Source organism: Aedes albopictus, chromosome 2 (assembly GCF_035046485.1).
Source record: "Aedes albopictus strain Foshan chromosome 2, AalbF5, whole genome shotgun sequence".
In the NCBI taxonomy this organism is placed as follows: Eukaryota; Metazoa; Arthropoda; class Insecta; order Diptera; family Culicidae; genus Aedes; species Aedes albopictus.
The window spans coordinates 495,511,812-495,531,598 of NC_085137.1; the positions used below are offsets into that span (position 1 = coordinate 495,511,812).

The 19,787-nt window shown below is 41.3% G+C and overlaps 2 protein-coding genes across 17 annotated transcripts in view; both read right to left on the minus strand.

Moving 5' to 3' along the window:
- Positions 1–19,787, minus strand: part of LOC109408373 (myocyte-specific enhancer factor 2) — a 435,257-nt gene continuing 415,470 nt past the window's right edge. For 9 of the 16 annotated variants that reach the window (XM_062854304.1, XM_062854299.1, XM_062854307.1 and 6 more), the window contains 4 exons: positions 14,393–14,517; positions 14,108–14,322; positions 13,431–13,798; positions 1–3,979 (listed from right to left, as the gene is read on the minus strand). In XM_062854304.1, coding sequence (XP_062710288.1) covers positions 3,819–3,979; positions 13,431–13,798; positions 14,108–14,322; positions 14,393–14,517 — 869 coding nt within the window. In that variant the 3' untranslated portion in view covers positions 1–3,818. The remainder of the gene's footprint in view (positions 3,980–13,430; positions 13,799–14,107; positions 14,323–14,392; positions 14,518–19,787) is intronic. The other 7 variants (XM_062854306.1, XM_062854303.1, XM_062854298.1 and 4 more) reach the window with 3 other exon arrangements.
- On the minus strand, positions 3,372–3,770 carry LOC134286969 (homeobox protein 13-like). The gene has a single exon (XM_062848685.1). It carries the CDS (start codon positions 3,768–3,770, stop codon positions 3,372–3,374), a length of 399 nt encoding a protein of 132 aa, XP_062704669.1.

Consider the following 19,787-nt stretch of genomic DNA (forward strand, 5'->3'; position numbering starts at 1 on the left):
TCAATGTAAAAGTCATTTTCTTTTATTTCAAATTAAGACTTTATAAACCTATGACTGGAAAAAGGAAATTTAAACTAGAAGTCAACTAATATGCTAAAAATAAAACAGAAAGAGCAAAAACCGATACCATCTACGAATGAATTTTATGTAATCTGCCGTCTCTTTCCTGTCGCTGCAGCACTGCGCTCTGCTATAATTTCGCTACCTCTCAGAATCATTACATTTTTCTCCTCATTGTTCATTCAACACTCGCTAATATTTGGCCTGTGAAGTTCTGGGGGTGATTTCATTCTCTCTGTCTCTCCGGTTTTCTCGAAATTTGTGTTGCAGAACACGCTTGCAGTTTTACTCTCGCTTGCTCCTATAATTTATACAGTGTTTGTATAGGATAATTTCCTCCTACGTAATATATTACGCTGTTTCATTGCCTAAATTCAGCAAATCACTTCTAACCGGTGTGAAGTATACAAGAACTCTATCAAACTCAAGATTGCTGGCGGAAATAAATATCATTTTGCATGCGTGTGTTTGTGACTTTCACGAAGGGTACAGCTACGCAGTACTAGAACTAGAAACGAAACGAGTGACGAAAAACAGAAAAAAGAACAATATACATGCGCGGCATTGTGGCCGAATTGCAAACGGAAGGGAATTCTAATGGAACTTTGTGTCCAACATTCTAGAGTTTGAAGCAAATGTGGCGTAATTGCACGACAGCAGTTTGTTCTGCAGTACTAGATCATGTCGGAGGCGGTGTGAAAACGGAAGAAAACTCTCGTTTAAAATCAATGCTTCCATACTTTACTGTTTACTGGACTCTTTCTGTGTCTAAAAATATACATGATTTAATTCTCTGGTACGTAATCCTATTAATGGCACACAAACTATGTTTTACCTAGTTTTTTTTTTCTTCAGGTTTCTCTTATAATTGTTTGTTGTTGAGAGTTTACTCCATTCTAGGGTTGTTGCACTGCTCAATTTGAACCTATTACCTAAAGAATAAAAGTCGCGTAGATCTTCTCGATTCTCTCATTCTCGCGCGCTCACTCTTGCAAGCAACTAAGGGATTTTGCACCGCGATGTTCGGCCCAAAGTAGGCCTCGGCAACACTCCCCAACAAGGAAATCTCTCTCGTTTCCGAATGATATGTGGATTTGATCAGAGAGGGCGTTGCCACGCGGCTCGAATCCCATCCAGATACTTCCTTTTTCTTCTAAGCTTATGAGTATCATATTGATTCTTGTTGTTTTCTAACTGACACGATTGGCGGCCGTACTAGATCTAGCAATCTAGTGCGTCCCATACCATCGTCCGTTATCTTCATTCTTGTGAAATCCGTTTCCTATTCATGTTAATGTTTTTATCCCAGTGGGAAATGATTGTGACGCACTTTGAAAGGCTTTTTTGCACTAGAGTAGAGTCAGGTTAGGTAGGTTAAGTGCGAGACGCTTCATGTTTCCGTTTCTCTGAATTGTGTAACTGTAAATAATGACTATCTCTCTTGGCACCCTACGATCGCGAGTGACGTACTAGAATCGGCAATAGTTTTCTGACAGGTTTGAACGAATAACACGTGCAAGTTTTTTTTTTTTTTGTTCCAGGGCAGGTTTTGAACCTTCAACTGCTTTCGAGTCTGCTGCAGGATTTCCTCTCACTTGCTCGCACACAATGTTTTCTTACGACACACATACACGCACGTGTTTTCTGGTTTTCTTATTTGTATTTGTTGACATTCTGGTACATCAAACATATCTCACATGTAAACAGATAAGTAATACACAAATGTAATCCTCGAGAATGACACTAGTTTGCACACTACCGTTTTGGGTTTTGTTTCTGAGTTTGTTTAACCTAAAAAGAACACAGCAACACTTATTGTTGTGAAACACCACATTCATGTCGAGGGAATGGGAGTTCCCCCAGCTTTCTTCAGTACGTCTTCTTGATTTTACTCTTCCATTCAATTTTGCATCGCTATGCAATACTAATTATGCTACAATTATATCAGATTTCAGCGTAGTAATTCTGGTACGCTTTGTATCGTCGCCAATCTAGTACTTCTTTTCTTTTGCTCTATATCAAAAAATTGACTGATGGAACTGTTAGGTTTCACCGTTTTACCTGGAAAACTGGTTCATTCTGGTTGAGTAGATCCTGTCCTGTGTACTTTTCTTCATGTAAATCAATAGTATTGCACTTATCCAAATGAAAAATGAAAACTAAAACGATACACAATTATGCTAAGAAACTAACTTTGAAAAGAAAACATGTTTGGCCCCGATGTCACAGTCAGTGATTGAGAACGCAAAAAGCGCGATCGTCAGTATTTTCAATGTGAAAAGCGAAAATCATGGAACGCGATCGTCGTTTTCGCGTTTTCAACCTCAGTGGACTGGGGACTTTCTATATGTACAATTGTAAGATAAATGTATTAGCTTGTGGCTGTGCTTCGATTATATCTGAGGAAACGGCATTGACGTAGTTAGAATGTTTTCAAATAAATTTCTCGAGCCATTTTCGGAGGAGTTTTTGGTAAATTGAATTGCGGAGCTCCTACGAAATACGGAATACCTACGACTAAACCCGTCAATCGTCACTTTTGGCCGTAGAACATGTTCTGTTGAAGTTTGTAGCCCTGAATTTCGGTAGTTAGGGTTTATTTGACAACAATAAGCTCAGCTTGATTAATGAAAGTCTTTCACTTAATGGGCTAGAAGCTAAGTTTAAAATTCATGCTCCTCTCTATTAGTGCAGATAATCGCTGAAGAACTCGAGAAACGGTGGTTATAAAACCCTAAAAGACAATATTTGACCACTACGGACAAAAATAGAATAAAAATACAAAAATATCAAGAGGAATTTCTAGACCAGAAGCACTCAAAGAATCACTTTCTAGTAAATAAATGAAAGAAGCATTTATGGTGCAACAAACGAAGGATTTCTTTTAGGAATTCCAAATTCGAAAGTAATGAAAATCATAGTTGAAAGATGCCAACGAATTGCAGCCATAACTATCCCATGATCAATAAGGTTTTCAAAGAAAATGGGTCAAATACAGCTTAGAATGGCAGATATAAACAATCGAAAATAAGCCACACGCCAAAACGGTACTTAACGCAAAAGAAACTCGTTTTATGCACAATAAGTTAAGATGTCGCTGTTTCAGAACACTTTCTCTTACAGTCTATTCACACAATCAATGCATTCATTACCTTAAAAAATACTCATACTCATACATATACAATTACGCATTCTCGCCTAAACAAAACAAAAAACAAATGTCGAAAAGAAATCTCTTCAGAATCTGAATCTTCTAACGATCTTTGTGAGTCGGGATGCAGTACCGACAATCCTTCGCCCACCTACTCCGTTCAGTAATGTTGCTGTTGCTGCTGATGCTGCTGTTGCTGATGCATATGACCCATTGCTCCAACGGGCGACGGCGAATGGTGATGACCGCCCCCGCTATGATTACTATGGTTACTGTTATTGTTGTTGTACGGCGACGTGGATTGGCTCGGATAACCACCGACACTGCTATGATTACTGTTGTTGCTATTACTATTGACACTCGCGCTGTGGTAGAAAGGATGGAGATGCTGCGACGAGGTTGCTCGTTGCTGTTGCTGCTGTTGTTGCTGCTGCTGATGCAGCTTCCTACTGTAGTCAGCGTCACTGCCATTCCCGCCCATCTGAATCTGGTTCGAGTTGTCGTCCAGATAGGAACACTGCTGCTGCTGTTGGTGATGATGATGACTACCGTTGGACATTAGTGCACTAGATCCTCCCCCGCCGCTACCACCACCGCCCTTCGAGGGCTATGTGGCCCATCCCTCGGATATTCTGGGTCTTTTATGGGCACTGCTGGCGCCAACCGGGGAGTCGTAGTCGGGCAGGTGGCCACCGCCGCCGATGTGTCTGATGTCCACGGGCGAGGGTGCGTTGGTAGGTGTGACCGAGCCTGCGAACAGAGGGGAACCTAGGATTACTTTCATTTGATCCGTTCTTTGAGGGGGATAATGGACATTACGATTATTTTAATTATTTAGCTTTGTTACCGAGATTTTCAGCCCTCGGCTGATTTATCAAGCTACAATATAATATTCCGATTCAGTTCTGAAATTCTTAACTCTTTCTTCATGTACAGTGATACTTTCGTTTAGCTAAAATATTTTAGACTTACAAATTTACGTTCCTTGTAAAGCAAGAAGGATATCACCCGATAAATTGACGATTTTGAAGCAAGTCCAAATGGTGATGGATATAGGCATCTGCCGCCGTTCACCTTCCTCGTGGAATTTCTCAAGGTTTTTTTTTTCAGAAATTCCTCCCCGAATTCCTCTGGAGATTTCACCAGGGATTTCTCCAAGAGTTCTTCCAGAGATTGCTCCAAGAGGTCATTCAGGAATTCCTCCAGGGATTATGCCAGGAATTTGTCCAGAAGTTCCTCCTGGCATTTCTCCAGGATTCAGGGATTTCTCAAAGAATTCCTTAAAGGATTTCTTCAGAAATTTCTCTAAGATTTCCTGCAGGAATTCCTCCAAAAAAATTTCTAGAGATTTCTCAGAATTCTTCCAGGAATTTCTCCAGAAGTTCCTCCAAAGAATTCTCCTTCAATTTATCTAGGATTCATTCTAGGAATTCCTCAAGATATTTCTTCGAAAATTTGTCTGGGGATTTCTCCCAGAATTCATCCAGAAATTCCTCCACGGATTCCTCCAGAAATTCCTACGAGAATTCCTACAGTGATAGACTTTCGTTTAGCTAAAATATTTTAGACTTACAAATTTACGTTCCTTGTAAAGCAAGAAGGATATCACCCGATAAATTGCCGATTTTGAAGCAAGAATGCCAAATGATGATGGATATAGGCATCTTAACTCTTTCTTCGTGTACAGTGATACTTTCGTTTAGCTAAAATATTTTAGACTTACAAATTTACGTTCCTTGTAAAGCAAGAAGGATATCACCCGATAAATTGACGATTTTGAAGCAAGGCCAAATGGTGATGGATATAGGCATCTGCCGCCGTTCACCTTCCTCCTGGAATTTCTCAAGGTTTTTTTTTCAGAAATTCCTCCCCGAATTCCTCTGGAGATTTCACCAGGGATTTCTCCAAGAGTTCTTCCAGAGATTGCTCCAAGAGGTCATTCAGGAATTCCTCCAGGGATTACGCCAGGAATTTGTCCAGAAGTTCCTCCTGGCATTTCTCCAGGATTCAGGGATTTCTCAAAGAATTCCTTAAAGGATTTCTTCAGAAATTTCTCTAAGATTTCCTGCAGGAATTCCTCCAAAAAAATTTCTAGAGATTTCTCAGAATTCTTCCAGGAATTTCTCCAGAAGTTCCTCCAAAGAATTCTCCTTCAATTTATCTAGGATTCATTCTAGGAATTCCTCAAGATATTTCTTCGAAAATTTGTCTGGGGATTTCTCCCAGAATTCATCCAGAAATTCCTCCACGGATTCCTCCGGAAATTCCTACGAGAATTCCTACAGTGATAGACTTTCGTTTAGCTAAAATATTTTAGACTTACAAATTTACGTTGTTTGTAAAGCAAGAAGGATATCACCCGATAAATTGCCGATTTTGAAGCAAGAATGCCAAATGATGATGGATATACACTGAACGAAAACCCCCGCCGTACGAAGAATGATTCTTCATTCAATGCGTTACAGATCCGCAGAATCTGAATTTTGAATGATTTTACAACAGAATGATTTCGCTGCCTTCAAATAAATTAAAATCATCTTGTTATAAAACTAAAATTTACACAATTTATGAATGATTTTTTGCTTGGGGTGTGTTGTGAATTATTATCGTCACAAAACTATCGGAAAGCATTTACTGCGGTGCCTCATACCGAAAATCATTCAACCAGCAAACTGAAATCCACGCAACCAAACGAATGAATCATCATTCAGTCATGTGATCAATCGTCAAATCCATCGAATGATTTTCAAAACAAAAACGATGGAGTTTTATTTATCTTCGGTATGACAGTAGTTTTGAAACAAGCTGCCAATATTTCTTGGTAATCCCATTACGAATATCATTCAATTGTGGGTTTCCCTTTCATTCTGCTGTTGGCGCGCTATTTGTACCCGCAAACAATGTTGGCGGTTGAAGTATTTTTTTTACTTTGTAGCGAAAAAGTCTCGCGATAGGGGAAATATTGAGTGCCAAATACTCCTTATGCCACAAGAATGGATTGCCTGTTGATTATTCTAACACTTTCCGGTAAGTTCCTCTTGATTATTTATTGGTATGCAATATTGATAATTGTTTCATATTTCATTCTTTTCAGAAAATCTCAGTGGGAAACCATTTCAAGTAGTACCAATTTGTGCAAGGAGGATTATGTCGTGGAAATGGCAGTGATGCTGCAGTGTTTAACACTCGGTTTAACATTTGGAATTAGTGGTAGTAAAATAAACAAAACTAAACAATATTTGTAGTACACATTTTCTCATAAATTCTGGCAAAATCTAATATCACAACCGTTCCAAATAGTTTGAGTGAATATCCTTGTAAAAATCACTTCATTGGATTATTTCTCAAATTAGTTGGAATGGTTGTGATATTAGTTTTTGCCAGAATGTTTAAAAATAATAATCCAGAAATGAAAAACTCCCATATAAACAATATTTGGTTTCGTAATTATTTTCATTTATTTTGCATCCGCTTTATTGGATGACTTTTGAATGACCATCATCCTTTCCTATATTTGTTTTGATTTTGAATTGTATGAGTATAATGCTTACTTTGAATGATTGTTATATCTCTTGTTTTGATTCTGTCAAATCGGCAATTGAATGATGGCCTTCTTCAAATCATCTTATATTAGGCATGGGGCTCGGATGAAGCAATTTTCATTCAATTTTTGGCGGGGATTTTTGTTCAGTGTAGGCATCTGCCGCCATTCAAGTTGCTTTTGGGCGAGTCCACTACTTATTGTTCTCTCCGAGGTGAACCAGCCTAGGGCTGTATAAAGCCAGCAATAACATAGTGTTCCCAAAAAGGCTGGGCAGTTACGCTTTGTGGGAGACTAACGGTAGCTGAACAGTGTCACTGTGCCGGAAAAGTATCCGATCCCTCACATAAATACATGACCACCTCAACACTCTGCATGGTAAGTCAATATTCAGCACTATCGATCTTGAACGGGCTTACCATCAGATCATGGTAGTTGTAGAAGATGTAGCTAAGGCGGCTCTCCATTTGACCTTTTGAAATTTACTAGGATGCAGCTTGGCCTGTGCAATTCAGGTTAAAAATTTCGAAGATTTATGTATAGAATCTTTGCAGAACTCGATTACGTTGTCGTCTTTATCGACGATATATGCGAAGCTTCGACGATCAACATATCCAACAAGTTTTTGATCGACTTAGATCAAATATTGCCTGGTGATCAATCTTCCAAAATGCCGTTTCGCTCAACAAGAAGTTGAATTTTTCGGTTACATTATCAGCAAAGATGGAATAAACCCGCTACCCAGTCGCAGTACAGCAATTCGCTCTACCAACGATAGTCGAAGATCTGCGAAGATTCCAGGCGGTATTATGGAGCCCAATCACTGGGAACAAAAACAAGTGATTCTAACTAAGCTAAAATTTCCCTATTTGACCAATGCCAAATATTTGACCACTTTCGATAGTTAAGGAGTACTGGGCAAATAAAAATATTTGTCACTCTCTGTGAGGTGTGAATATAGTTTACTGTTATTCCCCTTGCGTGTCCGTCCCCTAGCAAGCATCAGTGACAGCCAGCACACGGCGTCAGTGTGAACCTGTCTCATTGAGAAGAGGTGCTTTGGCGTATCAAGTCGCCCTCATCGTGTGGCTCCGGATTATGCCAAGTGATTCTACTGTAGTTTTCTAAGATGGCGGGGAAATGATTGATCTGGGCAATATTCACACTCTCGAAAAACGAATAGGGACAAACAGAGGCAAACAACTTGCCAAAATTTATCTGTCACAAGTGGTCAAATATTTGGCGTCTGGGAAAAGAGTGTAAGAGCAGCTTTTGGTTGCAACTCGGAGAAGTTTTCATCGGGCAAACTCAACTACTCCGCCTTTGGTCGTGAACTATATGCAATGAAAATGGCTGTCAGGCAGTGTTGGGAATACTCACTTGCAAAGAGTTATACGCACTTGCTACTATCGCAATTCAGAAGCATGCTGACAAAAAACAGTGTTTGCAGAACATTGTAGTTTTACATTGTACCGTGTAGGCACCAAACTTTGCGCAGTGCCAAATATTGCGCATTTGGGTAATACGCACTCTTTTAAAGCATTTTTTTTTCAACATTCATATTTTTTACACTTGCCCACAGGGATGGGAACACTCACTTGCAAAGAGTTACACTCACTTGCTATTTTCTCAGCTCAGAAGCGCGTAATCAAGAAACGATGTATGGACGACTTTTGCCTTGTGGTTTTGTCTAAAAGTTTGCCGAATAGAGTAGGGATCGCACACGCATATCAAAGTCGTGACAGAGCTGTGAAAGCGACTCTCCACGAGGTGAGTGTAATTGACATTCACCTCGTGGAGAGTTGCCTTCGCAGATCCCTCACGACTTCGGTATACGTGTGCGACCCCTACTCTATTCGGCAAACTATTAGACAAAACCATTACGCAAAAGTCGTCCATACATCGTTTCTTGATTGCACGCTTTTGAGCTGAGAAAATAACAAGTGAGTGTAACTTTTTGCAAGTGAGTGTTCCCATCCTTGCATGCCCTCAATCACTAGCTCGTATTCCGTGGAAAAAAAGTTTGCATTATATATCTGCAAATTTGTTTAACGAAGTGCGCAAAGTTAGGCCCTAGGCGCGCAAAGTATAGTACGCTTACGGCAGTTTTTCTAAAAGTTTGCCGCATAAAGTAAAGGTCGCACACACATGCCAAACTCGTGAGAGAGCTGCGAGTACGTGGAGAATATAAATTACATTAACTATTCTCACCTCGTGCTCACAACTCTCTCAAGATTTTGGTATGCGTGTGCCGCTTTTACTTTATTCGGCAAAGTTTTAGATAAAACAATGTAGGGTAAGTGTACCAATTATGGCTATAGCACCAATTATTCGCCATAGTTGATTTTCACCCTTTAACGATATATATCAACAATAAACAAAAATGTGAACAACAGATCACGTTCACAAAAGATGGTTGCACTCATTTAAAGTCCATATATTGCTCAAATTATGGTAGAAATAAATCATTTTCCTTAAATATTCGGCTTCCTTGCACCCTTTATCGCCATAGTGTACCAATTATGGCTAATCCCATAAGAAATGCATGCAAATAGTGCGAAAAGGAACTGAAGTTAAAAAATGTAGCCATAACTGGTACAGGGTTCCTATCATTGGCACACGCTGTAATAAATACTAAAAGTAGTTTTGGCTCCGTTTTTGTATTTTTCCTGCAAAGTATGGACACTGAACTATCTTTTAAGGACAGACTTGTTAGAATCCCAAAATGGCCGCCACAATGGCCGATTTTGGGACCTACTCACGAATTTGAGGGCACAAATCTCTTCATAAAGAAAACCAGCGCATCTGATCTTCTTATTTTAAGCTTATTACAAGTGAGTAAGAACTGAATAATGAAATTCACTGTTGTTTGAAGCTTGCTTCTTGAGATTTGTGCGTCTGAAGTTTTGATGCACTGTTGAAGCGGGATTTCAAGACGCTTGTCCTTAACATATTGGTGACATTTAACATATAAGTGCCATAATTGGTACAGGCACCCTAAATGTACAATGTAAATGTCATTTAGTCGGGGCCCGTGGCGCAGTGGTCCACACGTTCGCTTCATAAGCGGATGGTCATGGGTTCGAACCCAGCCCCGGCACTTGCAATTTTTCGTCAGTTGCTCTTCCCCCCGAGAGCAGCTGGCACCTGACCCTCTTCGGAGCATATAGCTCTAACGGACCCGGAATTTGGATATCGGCGAACCGCAACTCATAATGGACGACCCCCAATCGGACTGGAAAAGGAACAGCAGCCAACCACCAGCATCATCGTGCTCATCATTCTACCGTGGACAGGGTAGAAAAGTTGAAGCAGCACAAGGCACCAGTTCGATATAGTTGAATTAGAATAGAATACATGTAGGCGCTGTACAAAAGTGTAAGTGCAGCGTCCAATTGGAATCGCTCACGTAGTGCCCAAGTAGACAAAAGAGCTGTAAATTAGGTTAAGTGATTAAGAATAAAAAAAAAAAAAATGTCATTTATACAACACTGGTTTTTGATAGCATGCTTTTGAATTGAAATAGAAGCAAGTGAGTATATCTCTTGCAAGTGAGTATTCCCAACACTGCTGTCAGGTTCTTCAAGCATCTGTGAGAAGCACTCCTAAGTCATCGCTAACATAAATAACTCACTCATGCAGCACTAAACCGCTGTACTGCGACGTATCTGCAGCAGCTTCCACTGGGCTATTAATGTATACCAGAATCGCATCGGCAGATGATTATAAAACATTTCCACAATATCGCTCACCCTGGCATACGAAAGACTCGGAAGTTGAATCGCCGAATTCGTTCGAAACTGTGAAGCATATGAACAATCTAAAGTACACTATTATGGGTCTCCTGCCACAGTCTAACGGTTATATACATCTGCTAACAGTTGTAGATCGATGTACCAGATGGCCTGAGGCGATACCTTTGAAGAAAATGAGGACGAACCCTATAGCAATAGCTCAATGGATCGCGCTTTGACTGCCCTGAGTGCATCACCACAGACCAGGGACGTCGAACTTTCTCATTGAAAGCTGAAGGAGGCCTTAAGGTGCGTCGACGCCAAGAAATGATTTATTCGACTTCTATTAAGTCTGCTGAGTTTACGGACCGCTGCGCTGTTAAACAAGATAACGATTGCTCTCGCACCGAGTTGGTGTACGGTCAATCCTTACGTCTACCTGAAGAGCTCTTCGAACCCCCGAAAAAGATCATCGATCGTGCCGTGCCGATTTTCCGTTGGACCTTTATCGAGTAATGAACCAAATCAAACCAGTCGAAGCCAAACATCACATTGGAAAGTGTTCGTGAAAGAAAATTTGAAGGACTGGACAGTGCACACATGTATTTGTGCGTTATGTTAAAATTTTCGATCGTAATCGGGTAAACCCAGCTCATACCGAATCGAAAGTCTTGACCCGCTATCCTGAACCTGCTTTAAAAAAAATCTTCAGGAGCGCCCGCCCACTGGTTAGAGGCGGTTGATCAACGTCGGAGTGCCAGTGAACGATTCAATGCCCTAATCCTTCGGAAAGTTAGGGGGTTGATATCAGCCCCTCCTAGCCAGCCACAAAACCAACAAGTAACGAAAAGGAAACAAAACAAGAATCCGAACCTGATCCTCTGGTGTACCACAGGGCAGCCATCTAGGTCCGTTCCTGTTTCTTCTGTACATGAACAACGTCAACTCTATCTTGGAATGCTTCAGTTTATCATATGCCGATGACTTTAGCAACAACTTGAAGCATTCGCTGACCGGTGCCGCCTAAACCGGATGGTATGTATCGAATGTATCGAAATGCTCAGTCATCTCGTTTGGACAAAACCGATCACTTTTAGATCATGATTACTGTCTGGACGACACCTATATTTGAAGCGGCAAACTATTGTAAATAATCTGGGTGTTATGATGGATGCTTAACTTGATTTCAAGGATTATGTTGCTTATATCGTTTCTAGAGCATCTTCACCTACATAGGCGAAACTACTGGGGGTGCCGGGGGTGCCAGGCACCCACTAGAATTTTACTGCACTGCTGTGGGATATGGGGCGATGAATGAAGAATGGATGAACTAATGAATATTTGTTTGTAGTGCACCCCCTGGTAAAAATCCGTAGTTTCGCCAATGTTCACCTAGGTTGGCAGAATCCTTACAATCTCCCCAGTTACGAGAGTCGTTGTAAGTTGATTCGTCTTGAACTACCTACTTCAACCTAGAAGAGTGTTACAAAAGTTATCGGTTGACGGCCTATCGATGAAAGTGTTCACGTTGAGGATCATAGACCGATTCTTCCACTTCAGCCTAATCAACGGCGAATCAAAGGCGACCTGAACCTACCGTGCGGTTAAGGATGGGAGATAACGCGACGATTGAAAAGTTTAGCGCTCACCAGCTGAAAAACGAGAATAAGCTACGTCTCGTCTACGATTTCGTCGACTCCAAGAAGGATATGACCAGTCAAATTTAGAGTCAGTCTAGTTAGAGTCTGGCGGACTGTCACTTTCGACCGGAGCCAATCGAGCATGACGTCACGGTGTAGCATTTATCGGTGAGGACACTATGACGTCATGCTCGATTGGCTCCGGTCGAAAGTGACAGTCCGCCAGACTCTAATTATAGGGACTCTAGTCAAATTACCTATCTTTCCAGTCCAACCTCCTACATTGTTACACCTAAAATTCGCCATAGAAGACGGAATCGGAAATCTACCACGTTCTGGTCAATGAACGACACTTATTCGACATAATCGACGCCAGGACCCACCATGGCACTAACATCGACTCTGATCACTTTTATTTCATGATGGTCAAATGGTGCCCAAAACTCTCCGTAATCAACAAATTACAGTACCGACGGCAACCTTGGTATGTACTAGAGTTGACAAAACCGGATGTCGTCTCAGCATACGTGCAGAGGGCGAGCTCCATGAAGCTCCCCTTGAGGACGACGCAGCCGAGAGCACCGTCGGATGTAGGAAAGGATTCGTAGGAACAAATAGTTCGAGGAGCGTAGAGATCTTGAAGAAAAAAAGGCAACGCGGACCTGGCAGAACGTGGAACGTTACAATGGCTTCGCGCCGCAAGCTGAAATGTGCCGAGATAAGTATGGGAATCTCTTGACGGACCAACGTAAGGTTATCGAAAGGTGAGAGATTCTGAATCCTGAAGGATATGGTGAGCAGGGAATGTTGCAGGAGTGCCGGTTAGCAACCCTACAAGGATTGTGTTCTCAAAAAATCTGGATGGTATCTAGAGAAAGGTACATATATCCAGTGAATCGACTCTTCAGGATGTTTCTCAAAAGGGTGATCTAGCTGGAGCTGAATCTAGACAGACCTTTTTTGTGAAGTTTATTATCATACGATTTGATCGCTGATTTGGTAAATGTAGGTTGCACATATGTTTATGCTTAGACATATACTGCCCCCATTCGCATAACAGTCCCATGTTTGCTGGGTTTCCTATTCATATGGGATTGTTATGCGAGTGGGGGCAGTAAGTGTGCAGTTTATCGAAATTCCTCCCCTCTCTTGTTTTACACTGCATGAATTTATTCTAATGGCGCTATAATTTCCACATTAACTAATATAGATTCCTTTCATATGTATTCCAAAACTTCCATATTCCAAATTCCATATTCAGTTTCGTTCCTGCAAATTCTGCCCCTTCCCCTACACCAACTCACCTGGCGTCGGCGTGAGGTGCCCCGTCGACGACGGTCTCGAATGTATCAGATGCGAATGGTTCAAACTGCTACCGAGCGCCACCGACTGGGAATTACTGTGCCCTCCTCCCACCTGGGCCATCGACGTCACCGTGAGCTGATTGTTATTCTGTTGACCGTTAGCACCACTCCCACCGGGGCCGCCACCACCACCACCACCACCGGAACCACTCAGATTACTGTGGTGATGGTGGTGATGCGAGGAGGACTGGTGTTCCCGGGGTGGCGAAATCGGCTCGGCCTTGATCTTCACCGTCAGGGGCGAAGTCGACGGCGGAGGTGTACTATTCGGTACGGCCAGGTGTGGCAGACCGCTGCTGAAAAAGATTCTGTGTAAGTGTGAGGCAATTTTAATTTTGACACCAACTACCGAAAGAAATCAAAATAAAGAATCTAAATAGAGAGAAAGTGGAAGAAACAAATGGCAGGCATTGAGCGGTTGAGCGGGGTGGCGGGAAAGGGTGGATTTTTTGGGGTTGGTTAAAGGGGAAGAGGGGATTTGTCGGATAACATCAGGTCGAAAAGACCTTAGAAAGGTCCTTTTGACCTTTTCCATCCGATAATGAAACGATCCCGCTAAACATGTTAAAAAGCGACTTTCATCTAGCATCTACGTTTGGTGGGGTTCGACTATCTACCTCGAGTGCTGTCCCAGGGAGTTCATGGCGTTTTGCGCGTGGGCATTGCTGGCCGCCGCCCCCCACGAGGCAATCATGCTCAGGTCGGAATTGATCGAGAAGTCCTGCGCGCCAAACGACCCGAGCGTTGTGGTGTAGTTGGACAGGCCCGGGATGGGCGTCTGCAGGGCCACTACCGGCGTGTTCAGGTTGGACGTCTGTTGCCGCGTGTGTTGCTGCAATTGGAATGAAGAGAATTTGAAGATTAGTTGGAATGGTTGATCGCAAGGCCACGCAAGAACTTACCTCCACGTAAGAAAGATCGTCGGTGTTGATGGTGGGGTTCATGGGCGTTGGTATCACTACCCGGAGGTTTGATGACCGCCCATTCGCACTCCCTGGGGAACCTTGCTTGATCGTTTGATGTTGCACTAGATAGTAGGGATATGGAAGGAGGAAAATTAAAATGAGGATGCTATTTCTTTACGCGACCTCTAATACCTAACACAGCAAATTCGGTAAGTGAGTGAGTCAACGGCAAACAACAGGTTACAGAGTTTTACGAAAAAGCACAAACAGAAGATTGCTAAAACAGTACCTGTTCAAACAACAGAATTACACTTGCATTGGGTTAATGTTGCGACACATTTTTGGTTGTTCATTACCCCACAAACATTATTGCTCTTCAACAGATGGATAAGCCGCTCTTAAGCTTGATTTTTGATATTTTGGCTGAATAAGCTTTTATTCAGCTGTCATTATTATTTAGGTAGTTAGAGATTGTTTATCTCCCAAAAATGTTCAAATCTTAGACTCTTTGATTAGCTTGTAGTCTTCTCTTTTAAAGAAGAAACAGTTGGTAGAATTCTCGAATAAAGTTGGCCCCATCATTGCACGTGGTTCTTCTTCTTCTTCTTCTTCTTCTTCTTCTTCTTCTTCTTCTTCTTCTTCTTCTTCTTTATGGCTCAACGTCTCCACTGGGACTTGGCCTGCCTCGCTTCGACTTAGTGTTCTTTGAGCACTTCCACAGTTATTAATTGAAGGGCTTTCTTTGCCTGCTATTGCATGAATTTGTACATTGTGTGGCAAGTACAATGATACCATGATACACTATGCCCAGGGAGTCGAGAAAATTTTCCCGACCGGAACGGGAATCAAACCCGCCGTCTCCGGATTGGCGATCCATAGCCTTAACCACTAGGCTAACTGGAGACCTATTCAGTGGTAGCAAGGTCAAAAATCAAAGTAATGGTTATAGAGGGGAGAAACCACACCATCATGATTTAGTTTGTTTTAGGGAACAAGAAAGTTTAACGAAAATCCGTTTGAAAATGAATTGTTGGCGATCATTATTGTGTACCTCATTTTCTTTTTTGGAAGACTCCCAACTAACATTTATTGTGAATGTAAACGTCAACAAAGCGTCCTCAATACGGCTTGATGCTGAGTTACTGTGTTGTACATATGGACGGAAGCTTCTATGCAAGCCCTATACCAACGAAGCTGACGAACTTAATCCACATGTATATGCTGTGCGAGCAGCTTCTATGCCACCAAGTCATAACTCTTTTCTCGGCTCCTATGTAACCACTACCTGTATAACATCTTGAGAAGGCGCTTTTTCAGCCTTCTCACAGTTGTTCAATAATAGTTATACGGCATCGGGATCCTCTGGTCCCGATGAAGTTCTTGCTGAAACACTGCTATATACAAATAGCATAGAAAATAGCTCGTTTTGTTTTACTTCAGACAAGGCTTTATAATTATGCCACAAGAAATCTTACCCAAAAGCTTGTGGAACGTCAAACGCCATAATTGAACCAGCTGTGTGGTTACGCCAACAGGTTCTTCGTCACAGCTTCTAGCTGAAAGAACGTTCCTCAAAAAGCTACGAAGCGCCTCTGTTTTGTGTATTTAGCAACATTACACCACGAGCTGCATAAAAGCAGCTGTTTATTGGTTGAAACTCTTATTCGATTTGCACATACTCCGGCAACTCTTCTGGAATTGGGTTAGAGTGCAGTAAAAGCAATTAAAATGAGTTCACAATACCGAGATGGATAACTGTAAAGTATTTGTGTAGCAGCTATATATTCCGCTCAAAGTTTGTTCTGACAATACTGTTCCCATCCGACAAGCCGTGTTGCTTCTAGCTGTAATGATATCGCATGAGGAGCTTCCAAGCGCTGCTGGTTTGTAGTTTAGTGGGGATTCCTATTCGATTAGTTTAAAATTTTACATCTTCCGGGATATCTCCCGGAGTTGGAATAAAGTGCAGTGAAGGCAGCGCCAGCAACAAGTGATTGGTTTCCGAAAACCGAGCTGGATAGTTGTATGGTGCTTGCTTTTCAGCTGTGTACTAGCTTATGGTTTATTTTTGACAAGCTTTCTTTTTATTCAGCGTTCACTGCTTCAACTCGCCTGTCACGCAGTAGAAAGCAATAGACTGAAGCTTATAGCGCTGAAAATGTTAGACTGTGGGACTGTCTTTAACCCATATCCGCCCAGCGTCCTATTTATAGGACAGATGCCCCGAACGCCCAGCGTTCTATAAATAGGACAGTCCTTTTGATGTGAATATCTCCAGAATTATGCAAAATTTTAGAATATTTTCTTCAGAGTAGATGTTCTCCACACCCATATCTTGCTCATAGAGGACAGTATAGTTTGTGATTGGTTCAATAGGTCGCGTAAACGATGCTGAAAAGAATGCATATTGTTACGAAAACTCCAGAATATAGGCTTTTTAACGGCAATGCTGCTTTGGATACTATGCAATATGGGTATCTATCGATCGGGCTTTACAAGTAGAACTCAAAAATGAATATCCGACGCCATTTTGAAATCCAAGATGGCGGCCACGGAATGGTAGTTTGATCCATAATACCAAGTAATATGGGTATCTATCGATCGGGCTTGATGAGTAGAAGTCAAAAATCGATATTTAATGCCATTTTGAAATCCAAGATGGCGGCCACGGAATGGTAATTTGAGCTATGATACCGTGCAATATGGGTATCTATCGACCGAGCTTCATGAGTAGAAGTCAAAAATCGGCATTTCACCCTATTTCGAAGTCCAAGATGGGTATCTATCGATCAGGCTTGATGAGTAGAAGTCAAAAATCGATATTTAACGCCATTTTGAAATTCATGATAGCGAACTATATCGAAGATGGCGGCCACGGAATGGTAATTTGTGCTATGATACCATGCAATATGGGTACCTATCGATCGGGCTTCATAAGTAGAAGTCAAAAATCGATATTCGACTCTATTTCGTGATCCAAGATGGCGCACCATGGTAGCAACATGGTGGCAACATGGTGGCAACATGGTGGCCACAGAATGAGACTGAGTTTGAGCTATGATACCATGAAATATGGGTATCTATCGATCGGGCTTCATGAGTAGAACTCAAGCATGAATATCCAACGCCATTTTGAAACCCAAGATGGCGGCCACGGAATGGCAGTTTGAGCTATAATACCATGCAATATGGGTATCTACCGATCGGGCTTTATGAGAAAAAGGGTAGAGGGTCATGGTAGATGGTATGGTACCAGGTAGAATAAACGGCGGAGCAGACGGTCGGGTAGAGGGTTTGGGTGAAGGATAGAGTAGAGAGAGTGGAGTAGAAGGTTAGGCTAGAGGATAGGGTAGATGGTAGAGAAAAGGATAGGATAGAGAGTAGGATTGGGAGTAGGAAAAATGTTAGGGTAGAGAGTAGTATAGACGGTACGATTAAGCACAATATAGACTAGAGGGAACGGTAAAGGATAGGGCAGTGGTTATGGTAAAGGATTGTTTAGAAGGTAGGGCAGATGGTAGAGTTGAAGGTTATGATAGAGCGTAGAATAGAGGGTTGGGATAGAGGACAAAGAAGACAGTAAGGTAGAGACTAGAGAGTAGGGTGAAGAATTGAGATGAGATTAGATAAGCTGAGGTTCTTTTTTGAGATACCTTCAGGAATTCTTTCCAGGATTTTTTCAGGCATTCCTTTCGAGAATCTTCTCAGGTTTATTCCCGGGATTCCTTCAACATTGCTTCCGAGATTACTGTATGGATTGCTCCGGAGTTCTCTTCAGGGATTTTTGCGGGGGTTGCTTTGGAAAATCCTGAAAGGATTCTTTTAGTTATTCTTTTCTGCATTCATTCAGGGATTTGTGCTGGAATTCCTTCAAAGATTCCTGTTTTATTCTTTAAGGGATTCCTCCCGAAAACAATATGAAAAAATATATGTTTCTTCCGAGATTTTTTTTCAGGCAATTCAAGATCATAGACACATCTTCAATAGTTCTAGCAGGAATGCCCGCTCAGCTTCTGGCTTCTGGTATTTTTTACGGGATTCCTTCAGGAATAACCCAAATTTTAACCAGCATTTTTTTACGGATTTCTTCTGGAATTACTTCACAGATTCATTTTATAGTATACTTTCAAAGTGTTTTGTCGAAACATATTCAAAGAATCATAATGTAATTCTTTCTACGAGCCGGGATCCTCGCTCGGGATTTATACGGCAATTCCTCACGGGATTTCTTCTGTGATTATTTCAGGGATTCCTACCAAGCTTTCAGCTGAGATTCCATCAGAACTGCCAGATATGCCTCTCAGAATTCCTTCAGTAAATCCTCCCGGGATTCCTTCGGGGATTTCTACCGGGAATGTTCTTCCCCACAGCGTTAAGTTTTTTCAGACTTTTGTACGTAATTCTAAATTGCAATTGGTAGATCGAATGAGATTGAATTTTTGGGTAGTTTATCATTTTTTATGTAGCCGAAAGACACATTTTCTTTTCGATGTTACTTTGATAGTTCTTGGAATAACACCATAAAACCCACATATTGTTCACGAATAAAAAATCATGGGGTAGTACAGACATAAATGGAGAAGCCGTGTAGAGTATATCTGGTTGAAATTTTATATCCAAACATGGAATGATGATGGACCTGGGCGTGTTAATGGAATACCTGTAAGTACGAAACACCGAAGACGATCTTATAGTTGAGGTTGAAATACGTATCTGTCGAAGTATACAAATTAAAAGCAACAGTACTTAACACGATTTTATTTTTAGAACATGCAAAATTTCTGAAAAGTTTACGTATGATGAGTACGTAAAGAGAGTTTGTGAGGTGCCGAAGGAAAAACTCAATTACTTTATTAGAAATCATTATCTGTGTAAAATCTAACTTTTACAGTATTTTAAAGTTTGGTTATGCTACACATAGTAAGCTCTCTTTATTTGATTTGTTAAAAAAATGAGAAATTTTGAACACTGCAGTCGAAATTACATGAAATTACAAGAACCATGTATTGCATACGTTTGGGCGTTTATCGGGTTATATCTCTGCCCCAATTTATAAGTCCTTTTTCTATTCTTTTTGAGTGGTTATTATCTCCCTCACTTGTTTAGAGCTGTATTGTATCTATACGGTTTAGAATATAACGATAGCGTAGAAGTTGTACTGAAATAGAACTCGAGAAAATTTTCAGATGTTGAGAACCCACAATGAATTTTTTTTGGAACTACACCATAGACTTCCATTTTTTTCGTCAAATCATGCTTATTTTATTGGAAGTTGACCTTTGATAACAAATTTATTTGAAGATTTAAATTGTGAGACACCTTGGTCGTTAACGGGTTAACCTGCCAACCAGAAATGACCTAACAACGTTATCAAATTGCTTGATACGCTACT

Coding starts and splice junctions, on each gene's coding strand:
- LOC134286969 (XM_062848685.1), bottom strand. CDS start 3,770: ATGTCCAACGGTAGTCATCATCATCACCAACAGCAGCAGCAGTGTTCC.